Consider the following 18,211-nt stretch of genomic DNA (forward strand, 5'->3'; position numbering starts at 1 on the left):
TAACTTAACTTATTTCTTGCCACCCATTCTGAAACTGACTGCAGCTCTTTGTTAAGTGTTGTGGTAAGGATGCTGGCGCACAGGGTTCTGGTCAGGCTTCAAACGGATGACATGTTCCAGGATCTTGGTTCTTCCTGGCCTCTGATACTTGCCAAACAGCTGCTTCAGCTCATCTTGTTTGCCTTCTTCCAGGTGAGCCAGTATGACCTCTGCTCGTCCCTTGCATGCCTCTGTTACCCTCTCCGAATCCGCCTCTTCTTCTACTCTGCGGACCAAGAAGGACGTCCCCTTGGAGTGTTCCTCCCTCGCTTCCTAGGCCTTGAGGACGGCACCACTAACTTCCTGCATCTGCTTCTGATCCAAGGTAGAGTATGTGGTTGTCTACTGTGTAAATCCCCCCACATGAAGATTGGCTGTCCCCAGCTAAGGCCTTGTCAAACAAACGTTTTAAGGTTGCATCAGACTTCTGAAGTGTAAAATTTTTTTGTGGAACATCCCATTGCACCTCTAACCCAGACACATCACTGACAGGCACAGGAGTCCCCACATACTTCTCAAGACGCCGATGGTGGCGTTACTTTCTGGGCCCTTTGGTTCCCCCCTCGCACAGACTATCACACAAGTCAAGCAGAGGTTGTAAATTAGCTTTGGCCTGGGAACAAGTGACAACTGAGCATGATACATGAACATCAGACTGGCAAACTGACTGCTCATTTAACTGACCCCCCATATTTCCATACAGGCACATCCCTCCCATTAATCATCTCAAAAGGTAGCTTCTCCATTACCTCAACTTTGAGGAGGTACTTCTGGCCCTGTGAGCTCAGCTGTGGGCTGCTGCGATTGGTCACCGTGGACACACTGGATGAGTGTCTGGTGACCATAATCAATGCCATAACCAGGTACATGGCATTTTCTGATCAAAGACAGCGAAATGCGATGTCAATCATTGCAGTAAGACTTTAACCATTCACTTTTACAGGTACCAAGACTGACCCTTCCCCCTCTGCCTATCCTGAAAACCATCCCCCTCTCTGGGAACATAACTGTAACCTGAGAGCTTGGATTTATGAAGTAGACACATTGAAGTTTTGTGCCATTGCTGCTGGCAGTAAAAACAGGTTAGGCCCTTCCATCAGAGCGAACTGTATGATCCCTTACCTCCCTCCTCCCAGACACATACCCCCCAGAGTTACCTCCACCATCTTTGATGTTCCTTGTGTCTCTGAAACTCCTTGGAGCGGATGCTGCCACTCATGGTGGGTGTTACGCACGCCTCTATGAAGAGGGAACGCAACACCCTGCTACAACTAAACTCTCTGTGAAGTGAAAAAGGTATGGACTGTAGGTGCGAGTAAGAATGACAACAGGCAGAATGTGGTACCGTTTACAAGGACTTTATTCCTTTACACGGTAATATGGGGAAAAGGGGCTGGACGGAACCAAAGCAAAGAAAGTAAATCTCAAGCCCCCCCTCTCCTATCTTACCTGCCTACCCACTACTTACCTAATTTAGCACCACCTGGTGCCCTAACCAAAATACAGGGGGTGGTCCGCCCAGGTCTTACCTATTGTGCATAGACAATGAATATACTACGGGTATATGTATGCCCGCGGGCCTCTTGCCTAAGCACTCCCTAGGTGCCTTCCCCTTCCCCCTGGGAACAAATGAAACAGAATATTAAACAATTTCACAAACAAACTAAGAAACAAAGGACATCAAATAAGCTCTATCTGAGCAATGAACTCCCAGCAAAATCAACCTCTCAAAATCTCTCTGCAATGACCTTCTAGCAAATCTCTACCTCCAAAAATCTCTCTCCTGAACAGAACACTGGCTTTTATATAGCTTCAGAATGAATGTGTAATTGGAGACAGCTGCGTCTTGACGAGGGGGCGGGGTCAGCTCTCCAATTAGCCCTGGAGTTGACCAATCAGCTGCTTGAGGGATTTCAGGAAGCCATTTCCTGAAATAAACACATGCAAATACACAAACTACAACACATAAACTGGGGAACGTAACAGTGGGCCCCTTTCACGTGCATTAAGGTACTGCAGTGCCAGCTTGTCCGCCATAAGCCCATCCTTGGGCTTGTGCTCTCGGACCCAGGTTTGAGTGTCGAGTGGGAGAACTTGTAGAAGTCTCTCGAGGATGACAACCTCACCAATCTCTAATCTGGTTCTTCTCCTACGGTCAAACCCATTGTCGGTAGAGGCCCCTGAGACTGTGGTACGTCTCCTTCAGCGACTCACCCGATGGTGTCGATGCAGCTATGAAGCATTGACGGTAGGTCTCCAGGGAGATGTGGAACTTCACCAGCATTTTCTTCAGGTCCTTGTAGACGTTGGACAACCCCTCAGCCATTGCTGTGTAAGCCTCTAAAGGTCTTGCCCATGAGCAATGGGACGAGCCTGCAGGCCCACTCTACCTCTGGACACCGCCACGTCTTGGCCATTCGCTCAAACCTCAGCAGGTAGTTTTCAATGTCCTCCCCCTGCTGGTATGCAGGCATCTTCGGCTTCTTCCTCAGGAATGCTGGGGGGTGGACGTTAGTGCTGCTGGACTGATCTCCTGGTGCTGGGGCTGGCCTCATCACTGCTTGGAGACCCTGCTGTGTCCATCCTCTGACGTCCTGGTGTTGGCAGACCCAATCTTGTGCTCTCACTGACGAGTTCCGCTTGGTGAGGAGCTGTGAGGATAGATTGTCATAGGCCCCGGAACTCCTGCTTGAGGTCTTCGTCCCTCCTCTCCAGGCAGATGAGAAGTTGTTGGAAAAGGGCTACCATGATTGGGTGTAGTTATGTTCCCCCAACTGCTCCTTCAGTCGGCTGGTCTTTTTATGGCTGTATCTAGTGGTTCAATCGGCAGCTCAAGCGGTTCTGGTTGTGTTTGGCCCCTTGGTCGGGCTCCTAGTTTCTCATAAATTACCTCTTCTTTATCAAACGATTTGATGGTATTCCACCCCGTTTCAATTTTGGATACCTTTTCTGACAGTTGGTGCTGCTGCTGAGAACGCAACCCTGTACACGTTTCTTTACATCCCTTTTTGGAATTCACTGATTTGTGGTGCGCCATCCCAACAGGCTGATTGGTCGACAGTTTGAGCCAGTAAAGGGTGCTTTGCTATTCTTGGGTAACGGAATGACTTTTGCTTCACTCCAGACCTAAGGACACATTTTCCTGTAGGCTTATATTGAAGATGTGGCAATATCGTCTGCTATCATCCTTAGTAATTTTCCATTCAAGTTGTCAGACCCAGGTGTCTTGTCATTGTTGATAGACAATGATACTTTTTTTACAATGCTTCTTTCATAATTTGTTAGTTATACATCGATGTGTAGGTTCAGAATTTGTTGTTAGCATGTCATGCCTATGTTTGCTAATCTTGCCAATGATAAAATAATTCAAGAAGTTGGCAATATCAGTGGGTTTTGTGATGAATGAGCCATCTGATTCAATGAATGATGGAGCCGAGTTTGCCTTTTTGCCCAAAATTTTATTTAAGCTTTTTACTATCATTCATTATATAATTTAGCTTTGTTTTCTTTATTATTTTGGTTAGGTCAGGGTGTGACAAGGGTGTTTTGTTTAATTTTTGTATTGTCTACAGGTTTTTGTATGTCTAGGGTTTTTCTAGTCTAGGTGTTTATATGTCTATGGTTGCCTAGATTGGTTCTCAATCTGATTGGGGACCATATTTAGGTAGCCATATTCCTTGGATATTTTGTGGGTTGTTATTCTATGTTTAGTTGCCTGTTCTGCACTAGCCACATTGCTTCACATTTTGTTTAAGTTCTGTTCAGTGTTCTCTCTTTAAATAAAGCGTTATGTTCGCTACCACGCTGCGCCTTGGTCTCCTGTTTATGATGACCGTGAAAGTATTTTAGCTACCCCTTTCCTAACAGTAACCTGCTGAGTAGGTTCTCCTAACCTACTACGAAAATGTCACTTTCGGTCTTAGCTGCATCCCTCCTAGTCAGCATCAGGTGAGAGGATGCATGATGGATTTTTGCCCAAACAAGAAAACCCAGAGTTCAGAGCGAGAGTGTGACATCACTTTGACATAAACTGTAGCCCGTTTAGCCAACGCCCTGGTAGAGCTCATTGAGCTATACATTTATAGTACCTTTTGTCCTCTGCATTTGCCGTGCAGCACTGATGGTGATACGGCCTCTGCAGAAGTCAAGGCATTCATACGTCTGCTTCGCGGAACATTGCAGCAGTGGCGATTTCAGCATGTAAATCTTGGTGAGGCAAACTCCCAAAATATTTTGGGGGTGCATGCCAGCAAAGCCACCACACAACACTAAACAATACATTAACTGCACTATAACGGTAACAAACGGTGCCCACTGTCACGACTCCCATCGAAGTTGGCTCCCCTGCCGGTTCGGGCAGTGCTCGGCGGTCGTCGTCACCGGCCTACTAGCCGCCACTTTTCCCTTTTCTGTTAGTTTAGTCTTATGAGTTGCACCTGTTCCTATTTGTGTTTTCTTGATTTGCTTACCTTTTAAATGCTTGTGAAGCCCGCCCTTGTTTGTGCGGGATTATTTTATGTTCACGTTTTGAGCAGATAAGAGGCAATCTGTCATTTCGATTAAGAAATTAATGAGTGAGCTAGGATGGACGTAGTCAATGTAACTATTTGTTCAGCACTTTTGAAATGTACAGCGACAGAATTCAGAACATTGGCCGTTCTTACAGTATTCTCCCTGTACACCAAGTCAGAACTGTAGGATGAGCAGACAATCAAAGCACTTACAATATTCGATGATGGCATTTCTCTAAAACAGGCTATAGGTTACATGTGCACCACCAAGTCAGAACAGTATGCTAAATTATGAGGGGGAAGGGTTAGGGTTAGGGTTAGGGTTACCAAATTATTAGGGTGAGGCACATGGGCTACTAACAGCTTACTCACAACATACAGTTAGTGTTACTTTCTTAGCTACACTATACATATCTCCCTGGCATATTACATAATTTCTGTAGCAGCATACAATACTTGTTGTGCTGTGCTCACTTGAAAAGGAAGGTGGCGCGGCGGTCCTTCTTGTGGGCAAATTTGTCATCAAACTTTGTCATCAAAGTCTGGCATTCTATGGATTAACTGGGAACTCAGAAAAAAACAAGGTTGCCTCATGACGTCAGTGATCTCCGGTTGGAGCTCTAGAAAGAGGCCAGAGTTTCTGACTTGGAATTCCGAGTTGGATGATAGTTCAAAACGTGTTATAACAGTATTATAACAGTCAGAGCTAGTTTTTTTTCAGAGTTCCCAGTTGTCTTGAGCTCACTGAAGTCTGAGGTTCCCAGTTCAGAGTTTCTAGTTGTTTTGAATGCGGTAGAAGTCATGCTGGATTGACAGCATGGTTGTCAAACTTTTCTGACCCATGGCATGTGAATGTTTATCCTTTTAAGCTTGGAAAAGAGACCCTTAAACCCAGACTTGGACCACACACCCTCTCCACTGACTAGCAGGCTAGTGATTGCTTTGCAACGCTTGCAGTTAGCCAATGATTCCTTCCAAACCACTCATTGATGAATTTGCGATTTCCAAATTGTTGTGTAATGTTTATGTCCAAGGATTTGCCAGTAGATTGTCAACTTGATTCCTGATGATGACTGCTTGTCTTGCTTGCTAGCTAAGATTTTGAAAGTATAATGTTGACACGATCAGTCCAATCAAAGCAATTTGACATTTTTATCTGTGGCAAATTACCTTGATGGGCACTTCTAATGTAAATCTATGGCTTGAATTTTCAAGCTCTCCCTGTAGATTTTGCTGTGATGTAGTGTCCCAATGAGTGAAAGAACACTGAGCAACTAGAGAACATTAGCAACTTTAATTATTATTTTTTAGCTAAATGGGTGGGACTCAGAACAGGTGGGGCCTTTCCCAATCGGGTCGCCACTGCAGCGCAGAGCTGTTGAGCAGAGCTGTTTTCAAGGAAGTGAGTTGGTGTTTATACAGTACCTCCCGCCCACCTCAAGTCAAATTCCTACAACATTTATGAGACGCACAGCGATGCGGTACAGAGCTCAATTTGGCATCTGTATGCATACGGAGCCTCCGAACACATTTTCATTTCAAGCATAAATTGGCTTTTAAAGGTTAGGGTTAGGGACGTCCCAAGGATCCCGGGTAGCACTAACCGTATTATTAGTAATGAAAACGCTGGTCGGCAGTCCTACTCTAAAATTATTCCGTAGCTCAAGTTTTCCGCTCCAGCGAACTTGTGTCGGAACTATTACACTGTCGAAATAGCTTCCACACGGATGTAAAAGCGAGACATTTCGTATTTTGCAAACTTGGGAGTAAACGTGGATATTATTAACCTCATTCTCATACCAAACGTTTTCGGATGTAACTGCAAGGAACACTCAAGATGGAAAGACACATCCGTGGAGTAAAAGGTAAAAACATTCTTATCTAAGGAAGGTATATAGCTATAGTGGATAGACCTCCAGTAACCAAAAACATGGCGAGCTAGCTAGCTAAGTGGCTAACTTCCTGAAACCGAATGTTGATGAATAGGAACAAAAACATATTTGTCACAAGGTAGGTTCTATGTCGAGGTAAACGTTGTAATAGACGACCCCCCCCCCCAGCGTGTCTTGAAAATATTGTTCAGGCAGTTGTCACAGACTTCAATAGGGAGGAAGAATGTTTTAGATTATTTTTTTACATTTGTAGGACAAAATTTGTCCTTGCAAATTGTGAAGAAAGTGGACATTATAGGCCATTTTTTACTTATACATACCTCCTGTAAGATCCTATGATCCGTGAACAGTAACTACATGATACAGATATCTTGGTATCATTATACTCATTATAGTGTGGTCCCAAATATGGAGTAAGTCTCTAGATTCTGAAATAATTGTTTACTAAGAACTTATCCAACATATTAATATGAATATCTCAAAAGTACACAATATACTCTTCAAATTCGTCAAATTTCCAAAGTGTACTATCTGGTACTTTTGAAAATATTACCCATTTTATGCATAAAAATGTAACCAATCGGACCTCCTTTAGATTGCACATTCAGCACATCACCAGCAGAGGGAGTGCCCTTTGAGTCCATTTCCCATTCACTGTGTTGGCGTTGCTCATATATTTGATCATTACTTAAAACGTAGCAGTGAGCTCACTCTGGAAATGTTATCTACTTAGAGTGTAGTGTTTTAAACAGTATGTCTAAAATTGAACCAAATCAAAAAGGTACTTTTGATATTTTTTTATGTTTAACACATTTTCAGAATGTAGACATACATATTTTAGAGCACACTATAAGGAGTATAATGACACCAAGATGATGTCTGTATCATGTACGTTTCACAGATCGTAGGGTCTTACAGGAGGCATGTATAGGCAGAGGCTAATGTTCCCCGTCACTGCACGTCGTTTTTGTTATCCGTGTAGATCCGCAATAAAAATCTCCAGGAGGGCTGGTTTGGAGATGACATAGAACAGACATGCTTCTGTCTGTATTAGGCTATGAAATATATTCCCAAATAAATGTATTCTCCCCCCAAAAATATTTGCTCTGTGCACTGAACTGACATGCATGATTGTTTATGAAACTCTGATGTTAAAATTTAGGAAACTAAATAGTCTATAATGCACTGCTCAACTGCTGGCAAAGTAATTCAAAGCCTATATACTTTCACTCAGGATGTAACTTTCCAGTGTTGCTATTTTTGCCATGTAATGTTATTAAAACAAAATCGGACAACCCTATGGTAGAATAGTTTTACCTAGTTGGCTTGTTGTGTGTTCTATGAGAGATAAATATTCCTCTCGAGGCACATTCCAGTTGCGAGAGCTATAGGAGGGAAACATGTTTTCTGACAAGCTGTCAAATGCACAACAATTCTTAGTGCAATCGCAGAAAACATTTTTTGAAAGCAGTTGGCAAATGTAGTTGAAGTCGATAGTTTACATACACCTTAGCCAAAGACATTTCAACTCAGTTTTTCACATTTCCTGACATTTAATCCTAGTAAAAATGTCCTGTCTTAGGTCAGTTAGTATCACCACTTTATTTTAAGAATGTGAAATGTCTGAATAATAACACATTCCCAGTGGGTCAGAAGTTTACATGCACTCAATTAGTATTTGGTAGCATTGCCTTTAAATTGTTTAACTTGGGTCAAACGTTTCAGGTAGCCTTCCACAAGCTTCCCACAATAAGTTGGGTGAATTTTGGCCCATTCCTCCTGACAGAGCTGGTGTAACGGAGTCAGGTTTGTAGGCCTCCTTGCCTCCTCCTTTTCTATAGGACTGAGGTCATGGCTTTGATGGCCACTCCAATACCTTAACTGTTGTCCTTAAGCCATTTTGTCACAACTTTGGAAGTATGCTTGGGGTCATTGTCCATTTGGAAGACCCATTTGCGACCAAGCTTTAACTTCCTGACTGATGTTGCTTAAATATATCCACATCATTTTCCTTCTCATGATGCCATCTATTTTGTGAAGTGCACCAGTCCCTCCTGCAGCAAAGCACCCCCACAACATGATGCTGCCACCCCCGTGCTTCACGGTTGTGATGGTGTTCTTTGGCTTGCAAGCATCCCCCTTTTTCCTCCAAACACAACAATGGTCATTATGGCCAAAGTGTTATATTTTTGTTTCATCAGACCAGAGGACATTTCTCTAAAAAGTACGATCTTTGTCCCCATGTGCAGTTGCAAACTGTAGTCTGGCTTTTTTATGGCGGTTTTGGAGCAGTGGCTTCTTCCTTGCTGAGTGGCCTTTCAGGTTATGTCGATATAGGACTCGTTTTACTGTGGATATAGATACTTTTCTACCTGTTTCCTCCAGCATCTTCACCAAGGTCCTTTGCTGTTGTTCTGGTATTGATTTGCACTTTTCGCACCAAAGTACGTTCATCTCTAGGAGACAGAACACGTCTCCTTCCTGAGCGGTATGACGGCTGCGTGGTCCCATGGTGTTTATACTTGCGTACTATTGTTTGTAGAGATGAATGTGGTACCTTCAGGCATTTGGAAATTGCTCCCAAGGATGAACCAGACTTGTGGAGGTCTACAATTATTCTTCTGAGGTCTTGGCTGATTTCTTTAGATTTTTCCCATGATGTCAAGCAAGGCGGCACTGATTTTGAAGGTATGGCTTGAAATACATCCACAGATACACCTGCAATTGACTCAAATGATGCCAATTAGCTTATCAGAAGCTTTTAAAGACATGACATAATTTTCTGGAATTTTCCTAGCTGTTTAGGGGCACAGTCAACTTAGTGTATGTAAACTTCTGACCCACTGGAATTGTGATACAGTGAATTATAAGTGAAATAATCTGTCTGTAAACAATTGTTGGAAAAGTTACTTGTCGTGCACACAGTAGATGTCCTAATCTGCAATAGGTAAGCAGCTTGGTTTGAAGAAATCAACTGTGGGAGCAATTATTAGGAAATGGAAGACCTACAAGACCACTGATAATCTCCCTCGATCTGGGGCTCCACGCAAGATCTCACCCCGTGGGGTCAAAATGATCACAAGAACAGTGAGCAAAAATCCCAGAACCACACGGGGGGACCTAGTGAATGACCTGCAGAGAGCTTGGACCAAAGTAACAAAGCCTACCATCAGTAACACACTACGCCGCCAGGGACTCAAATCCTGCAGTGCCAGACGTGTCCCCCTGCTTAAGCCAGTACATGTCCAGGCCCGTCTGAAGTTTGCTAGAAAGTATTTGGAGGATCCAGAAGAAGATTGGGAGAATGTCATATGGTCAGATGAAACCAAAATATAACTTTTTTGGTAAAAACTCAACTCGTGGTGTTTGGAGGACAAAGAATGCTGAGTTGCATCCAAAGAACACCATACTTACTGTGAAGCATGTGGGTGGAAACAACATGCTTTGGGGCTGTTTTTCTGCAAAGGGACCAGGATGACTGATCCGTGTAAAGGAAAGAATGAATGGGGCCATGTATCGTGAGATTTTTAGTGAAAACCTCCTTCCATCAGCAAGGGCATTGAAGATGAAACGTGGCTGGATCTTTCAGCATGACAATGATCCCAAACACACCGCCCGGGAAACGAAGGAGTGGCTTCGTAAGAAGCATTTCAAGGTCCTGGAGTGGCCTAGCCAGTCTCCAGATCTCAACCCCATAGAAAATCTTTGGAGGGAGTTGAAAGTCCGTGTTGCCCAGCAACAGCCCCAAAACATCACTGCTCTAGAGGAGATCTGCATGGAGGAATGGGCCAAAATACCAGCAACAGTGTGTGAAAACCTTGTGAAGACTTACAGAAAACGTATGACCTCTGTCATTGCCAACAAAGGGTATATAACAAAGTATTGAGAAACTTTTGATATTTACCAAATACTTATTTTCCACCATAATTTGCAAATAAATTCATTAAAAATCCTACAATGTGATTTTCTGGATTTTTTTTTCTTCTCATTTTGTCTGTCATAGTTGAAGTGTACCTATGATGATAAATTACAGGCCTCTCATCTTTTTAAGTGGGAGAACTTGCACAATTGGTGGCTGACTAAATACTTTTTTGCCCCACTGTAAATTCTCCCCAGACCTCCTCAGCAAGGGGACTGGAATTGGTCAAACCTTCTTACATGAAAGGGGAGGTTAACTTGGCCCCAGACTATCGATCTGAGATCGACATAAGTTTGTCATTGGACTTTTTTTGCTTTAACCCCTGTGTCGGGACTAAAAGGAGCTTAAAATGGCCACTTACATCATGATTTAAAAAATATATGTTTGTTATAGAAATACAAAAAGCAAATGAAACATTCTTCCTCCCAATTAAGTTTCTATGTGAGAATTGCCAAAACAATCTTACGATACCCAAACTATTTTCGTGTCATGCTGACGTGGAAACGCCCTAATCGATGATAACCAAAAAAATGTGAAGTCTGATCGTGGTCCAATTCTGTAGCAATAAGGTAATTACTAAACAAAGATACTCAATGGCCTCTTTCTTTTTTCAGATAACATTGTTAGACCTAGCTAGCTAGCAAGCTAATATATCTTTTATATAATTTTCACGAGCATTTTTTAACCTATTTGATGTGATCATTGCCCATATGATTACATTATTTTTAACTAATTGATGTACGGTCAAAAGTTTTAGAACACCTACTCATTCAATGGTTTTTCTTTATTTTTACTATTTTCTACATTGTAGAATAATAGTGAAGACATCAAAACTATGAAATAACACAATGAATCATGTAGTAACCAAAAGTGTGCTAAACAAATCAAAATATATTATATTTGAGGTTCTTCAAATAGCCACTCTTTGCCATGATGACAGCTTTGCACACTCTTGGCATTCTCTCAACCAGCTTCACCTGGAATGCTTTTCCAACAGTCTTGAAGGAATTCCCACACATGCTGAGCACTTGTTGGCTGTTTTTCCTTCACTCTGTGGTCCGACTCATCCCAAACCATCTCAATTTGGTTGAGGTCGGGGGATTGTGGAGGCCAGGTCATCTGATGCAGCACACCATCACTCTTCTTCTTGGTCAAATAGCCCTTACACAGCCTGAAGGTGTGTTGGGTCTTTGTCCTGTTGAAAAACTAATGATTGTCCCACTAAGTGCAAACCAGATGGGATGGTGTATCGCTGCAGAATGCTGTGGTAGCCATGCTGGTTAAGTGTGGCTAGAATTCTAAATAAATCACAGACAGTGTCACCAGCAAAGCACCCCCACAGCATAACACCTCCTCCATGCTTTACAGTGGGAAATACACATGCGGCAATCATTCGTTCACCCACACAGCGTCTCCCAAAGACACGGCGGTTGGAACCAAAAGTCTACAATTTGGACTCCAGACCAAAGGACACATTTCCACCGGTCTAATGTCCATTGCTTGTGTTTCTTGGCCCAAGCAAGTCTCTTTTTATAATTGGTGTCCTTTAGTAGTGGTTTCTTTACAGCAATTCAACCATAAAGGCCTGATTCACACGGTGTCCTCTGAACAGTTGATGTTGAGATGTCTGTTACCTGAACTCTGAAGCATTTATTTGGGCTGCAATTTGAGGCTGGTAACTCTCTAATAAACGTATCCTCTGCAGCAGAGGTAACTCTGGGTCTTCCATCCCTGTGGCGGTGCTCATGAGAGCCAGTTTCATCATAGAGCTTGATCATTCAAAGTTCTTCATTTTCTGTATTGACTGACCTTCATCTCTTAAAGTAATGATGGACTGTCGTTTCGCTTTGCTTATTTGAGCTGTTCTTGCCATAATATGGACTTGGTCTTATACCAAATAGGGCCATCAACTATATACCCCCCTACCTTGTCACAACACAACAGATTGGCTCAAACGCATTAAGAAGGAAAGAAATTCCACAAATTAACTTTTAAGAAGGCACACCTGTTAATTGAAATACATTCCAGGTGACTACCTCATGAAGCTGGTTGAGGGAATGCCAAGATTGTGCAAAGCTGTCATCAAGGTAAAGGGTGGCTATTTGAAGAATCTGAAATATAACATATATATTTTGATTTGTTTGGTTACTACATGATTCCATAGTTTTGATGTCTTCACTACTATTCTACAATGTAGAAAATAGTACAAATAAAGAAAAACCCTTGAATGAGTAGGTGTTCTAAAACTTTTGACTGGTAGTGAGTGTTTAACTCATCACTCACTAGTCAGTACTCATTAATTCACTACTTGTTGCTCATCATTCAAACTTCTTTTTAGTGGTGGCTGTTTATGTCCTTGAGATAGAAGCTCAGTCTTAGCTTTGGCACTTCCCTCGCCTCTTCTGGAGCATCGGGTGGTGGGTGGTTGAGGTATTGTTTTATCATTTGGTAAATTTCTGTGTTTCAGGTCCCTCTCTTCCTCTCCCCTCTCTGCGGCTTATGATTCCTCCAATGCGGCTGGTCTCAGCAGCCATCTGGCAAACGATCCAGCAGAGACACGTGATGGATTATGGGATGCTGGAGGAGTTTGTTACCATGGTTACAGAGATTGTTCCAGAGCTTCTGAATGACAGTCAGAGGGCCCAACTTATTCTGGGTCTTCGAGCACGGGTGAGAGAGTTAGAGGTGGAGCTAGTGCTCATTATGATGGTTAAGATGGGATATGATCATATTTAGTAGTGTTTATTGTCTCATACGTGTCCTGGATTGGTTTGCTCTGCTTTCAGCTGGTCCTGGAGTTGTGTCGCTCGAAGCCGATTACAGACCTCCAGACCATTCAGCCACACCTGGACAGGATACAGACCCTTACACCTTTCTGGAGGACACAGGTGAGCTCCTTAAGGCAGAGCCTCAGCTAATGTCTAAACCGGTCAGTGATAGACATTCATGTATTTCTGATATGACATGGAAAAAACATATGCAGACTAAGTGTAGTGCTGAGCGGTTGCTGTTTTTATGTAGTTTGTTAGATTATTACAGAAATAATCACAGTTTTCAGTTTTGAGTATTATATACACTGCTCAAAAAAATAAAGGGAACACTTAAACAACACAATGTAACTCTAAGTCAATCACACTTCTGTGAAATCAAACTGTCCACTTAGGAAGCAACTCTGATTGACAATACATTTCACACGCTGTTGTGCAAATGGAATAGACAACAGGTGGAAATTATAGGCAATTAGCAAGACACCCCCAATAAAGGAGTGGTTCTGCAGGTGGTGACCACAGACCACTTCTCAGTTCCTAAGCTTCCTGGCTGATGTTTTGGTTACTTTTGAATGCTGGCGGTGCTTTCACTCTAGTGGTAGCATGAGACTGAGTCTACAACCCACACAAGTGGCTCAGGTAGTGCAGCTCATCCAGGATGGAACATCAATGTGAGCTGTGGCAAGAAGGTTTGCTGTGTCTGTCAGCATAGTGTCCAGAGCATGGAGGCGCTACCAGGAGACAGGCCAGTACGTCAGGAGACGTGGAGGAGGCCGTAGGAGGGCAACCTCCAGCAGGCCACAAATGTGCATGTGTCTGCTCAAACGGTCAGAAACAGACTCCATGAGGGTGGTATGAGGGCCCGACGTCCACAGGTGGGGGTTGTGCTTACAGCCCAACACAGTGCAGGACATTTGGCATTTGCCAGAGAACACCAAGATTGGCAAATTTGCCACTGGCGCCCTGTGCTCTTCACAGATGAAAGCAGGTTCACACTGAGCATATGTGACAGACGTGACAGAGTCTGGAGACGCCGTGGAGAACGTTCTGCTGCCTGCAACATCCTCCAGCATGACCGGTTTGGCGGTGGGTCAGTCATAGTGTGGGGTGGCATTTCTTTGGGGGGCCGCACAGCCCTCCATGTGCTCGCCAGAGGTAGCCTGACTGCCTTTAGGTACCGAGATGAGATCCTCAGATCCCTTGTGAGACCATATGCTGGTGCGGTTGGCCCTGGGTTCCTCCTAATGCAAGACAATGCTAGACCTCATGTGGCTGGAGTGTGTTAGCAGTTCCTGCAAGAGGAAGGCATTGATGCTATGGACGGGCCCGCCCGTTCCCCAGACCTGAATTCAATTGAGCACATCTGGGACATCATGTCTCGCTCCATCCACCAACGCCACGTTGCACCACAGACTGTCCAGGAATTGGAGGATGCTTTAGTCCAGGTCTGGGAGGAGATCCCTCAGGAGACAATCCGCCACCTCATCAGGAGCATGCCCAGGCGTTGAAGGGAGGTCATACAGGCACGTGGAGGCCACACACACTACTGAGCCTCATTTTGACTTGTTTTAAGGACATTACATCAGCGTTGGATCAGCCTGTAGTGTGGTTTTCCACTTTAATTTTGAGTGCAACTCTAAATCCAAACCTCCATGGGTTGATAAATTTGATTTCCATTGATCATTTTTGTGTGATTTTGTTGTCAGCACATTCAACTATGTAAAGAAAAAAGTATTTAATAAGAATATTTCATTCATTCAGATCTAGGATGTGTTATTTTAGTGTTCCCTTTATTTTTTTGAGCAGTGTATATTTTTACATTATGTGGGTTGAATGCTGTAACAATGCAGAAAAACTATTAATAAAAGTCCCATGATGGTAGTGACTGCCCATTTAATGCTTATCACTTATTAACTTCTTATGGTATAGGGGACGCTTGCGTCCCACTTGGCCAAAAGCCAGGGAAAATGCAGCACGGCAAATTAAAAAATATATATATATATAAAAATCAAACTTTCATTAAATCACAAATATAAGATACTCAATTAAAGCTACACTCGTTGTGAATCCAGCCAACATGTCAGATTTTAAAAAGGCTTTTCGGCGAAAGCATAAGAAGCTATATTCTGATGATAGCACAACAGTAAACAAAGAGTAGCATATTTCAACCCTGCAGACGCTACACAAAACGCAGAAATAAAATATAAAACGTGCCCTGCCTTTGACGAGCTTCTTTTGTTGGCACTCCAATGTCTCTTAAACATCACAATTGGTCCTTTTTGTTTGATTAATTCCGTCCATATATATCCAAAATGTCCATTTATTGGCGCGTTTGATCTCGAAAAAAACAGCTTCCAAAATAAGCAACGTCACTACAAAATATTTCAAAAGTTGCCTATAAACTTTGCCAAAAATATTTCAAACTACTTTTGTAATACAACTTTAGGTATTTTTAAACGTTAATAATCGATCAAATTGAAGTCTGGTCTATCTGTGTTCAATACAGGAAAACAACAATCCAAGCTACTTTAAGTCTTGCGTAACTCTCAACAGTGTTACGCAGTTCCTACATGGCCATACTTCTTCATTGCACAAATGAATAACCTCAACCAAATTCCAAAGACTGGTGACATCCAGTGGAAGCGGTAGGAACTGAAAACAAGTTCCTAAGAAGTATCGTTTGCCAATGAGAACTCACTGAACAGACAGAGACTTCAAAAAAAAAAATGTTTGAACGGTTAGTCCCCGGGGTTTTGCCTGCTACATAAGTTCTGTTATACTCACAGACATGATTCAAACAGTTTTAGAAACTTCAGAGTGTTTTCTATCCAAATCTACTAATAATATGCATATCTTATATTCTTGGCATGAGTAGCAGGAAGTTGAAATTGGGCACGCTATTTATCCAAAAGTGAAAATGCTGCCCCTTATACCTTAAGAAGTTAACCATAATTCATTCACATTAAAATCACTATTTTTCGAAATACATGAGGCTGAATACCAACTATCCATCACTTAGATCATGTATTTTCAGGTAGCGATACCTCACGAAGCAACAGCTGCTCTCTATATCACCTCAAGGTCACGCATTCTTCTCTCTTCGTAGCAGGCATAAAAGATACACAGACTGGACAAGTAGATGCGCAATGAATTATGGTCATTGTAGTTAACTACTATGTTTGTTTGTGTTAAACTATGCAGAATATTGGCCTGTTGGAATCTACAACTCCCTACTACATCGCACAGTTCCGTCTAGATTTTATTTTTCTAGAGAAACTGTGCAATGTGTTCATTGAGCTCACAGAAGGGGAAAAAAGAACAAAATGAATTCAAATAATTGAACCGAGGATGGTCAATTAGTTGTTTAAAAACCAAAAATAATAATATTCTGTGTTTAAGGCTGATGCAGAGGTAGGGTTATCTGAATCCAATTTCCTGGGGCTGGTTCAAACCCTTCTGAAAGACCCAGGCGAGAGGGAACATTTCTTCCAGGTCAGTAAGTATTTGGCTATGGAATTGATTTGGCTATGGAGTTGTGGGTCACTTCCATTATGTGTATTTCCACTGCTGTGTATTTCCAGAAATCCAATAATACTCTTCTAAGATGTTTTCATAGCTTATATTCCTTTACTCTGTTTTAGGATGTTTTTCCTGTAGAATTTGGTCCAAGTTATGACGTAGGCATACAGAAACTCATGTGGCAATTCCTATCGAGACTGGAGAAGCTACTTCCTGTGTCAAACTTCCAACAGGTACTAGTAGAAATACAAGTATATACAGTACCTTCGGAAGGTATTCAGACCCCTTGACTTTTTCAATATTTTCCTTAGCAATCTACACACAATACCCCATAATGACAAAGCGAAAAACAGGTTTTTCAATTATTTTTTTTGCAAATGTATTAAAAATATTAAAAAACGATACCTTATTTGTAAAGGTATTCAGACCCTTTTTCCTATGACACTCAAATTGAGCTCAGGTGCATCTTGTTTCTATTGATCATCCTTGAGATGTTTCTACAACTTTTTCTTTTTTATTTAACCTATTTAACTAGGCAAGTTAGTTAAGAACATATTCTTATTTACAATGAAGGCCTACCCTGGCCAAACCCTCCCCTAACCTGGACGACGCTGGGCCAATTGTACGCCCTATGGTAGAATGGCCAGACGGAAGCCACTCCTCAGTAAAAGGCACATGACAGCCTGCTTGGAGAATGCCAAAAGGCACCTAAAGACTCTCAGACCATGAGAAACCAGATTCTTTGGTCTGATGAAACCTAGATTGAACTCTTTGGCCTGAATGCCAAGTCTCATGTCTGGAAGAAACCTGGCACCATCCCTACGGTGAAGCATGGTGGTGGCAGCATCATGCTGTGTGGATGTTTTTCAGCTGCAGGGACTGGGAGACAAGTCAGGATCGAGGGAAGGATGAATGGAGCAGAGGCCACATCCAAGACTATGCAGGAGTGGCTTCTGGACAAGTCTCTGAACTCTTTGAGTGGCCCAGCCAGAGAGGATCTGGACTTCTGTATACCACCACTACCATGTCACAACAGATTGGCTCAAATGCATTAAGAAGGAAAGAAATTCCACAAATTAACTTTTAGAAAAGCACAACAGTTAAATTGAAATGCATTCCAGGTGACTACCTCATGAAGCTGATTGAGAGAATGCCAAGAGTGTGCGAAGCTGTCAAGGCAAAGGGTGGCTACTTTGAAGAATATAAAATATATTTTGATTTGTTTAACACTTTTTTTAGGTTACTACATGATTCCATGTGTTATTTCATAGTTTTGATGTCTTCACTATTATTCTACAATGTAGAAAATAGTAAAAAATAAAGAAAAACCCTTGAATGAGTAGGTGTGTCCAAACTTTTGACTGGTACTGTATATTCCTTCTAACTCTATTCCTTATTGTGTCAGGCTGCCTTGCTGCTCAGTGATGTCCCCTCTGTTCTGGAGGAATGTGTTGAGTCCATATCTCACCCTCAGCAGCTGAAAACCCTGCTTCAATACCACAGAGATCTCTGCCAGCTGGACAACCATGGTAGGCATCTCGCACCCATCATTTTCATGCTATA

The 18,211-nt window shown here is 42.5% G+C and overlaps 1 protein-coding gene across 2 annotated transcripts in view; it reads left to right on the top strand.

Moving 5' to 3' along the window:
- The window catches only part of LOC112224386 (zinc finger protein 841-like), a 21,912-nt gene continuing 3,701 nt past the window's right edge, over nt 1-18,211 (top strand). Inside the window, exons 1-6 of one of the 2 annotated variants that reach the window (XM_024387911.2) lie at nt 1-364; nt 12,829-13,031; nt 13,148-13,249; nt 16,529-16,621; nt 16,771-16,881; nt 18,054-18,177. In XM_024387911.2, the coding sequence (XP_024243679.1) occupies nt 70-364; nt 12,829-13,031; nt 13,148-13,249; nt 16,529-16,621; nt 16,771-16,881; nt 18,054-18,177 (928 nt within the window). In that variant the 5' untranslated portion in view covers nt 1-69. Of the gene's footprint in view, nt 365-5,944; nt 6,416-12,828; nt 13,032-13,147; nt 13,250-16,528; nt 16,622-16,770; nt 16,882-18,053; nt 18,178-18,211 lie in introns of those variants that run through there. The other variant, XM_024387912.2, reaches the window with a different exon arrangement.

The sequence above is a fragment of the Oncorhynchus tshawytscha genome, linkage group LG25, assembly GCF_018296145.1.
Source record: "Oncorhynchus tshawytscha isolate Ot180627B linkage group LG25, Otsh_v2.0, whole genome shotgun sequence".
NCBI classification, from domain to species: Eukaryota; Metazoa; Chordata; class Actinopteri; order Salmoniformes; family Salmonidae; genus Oncorhynchus; species Oncorhynchus tshawytscha.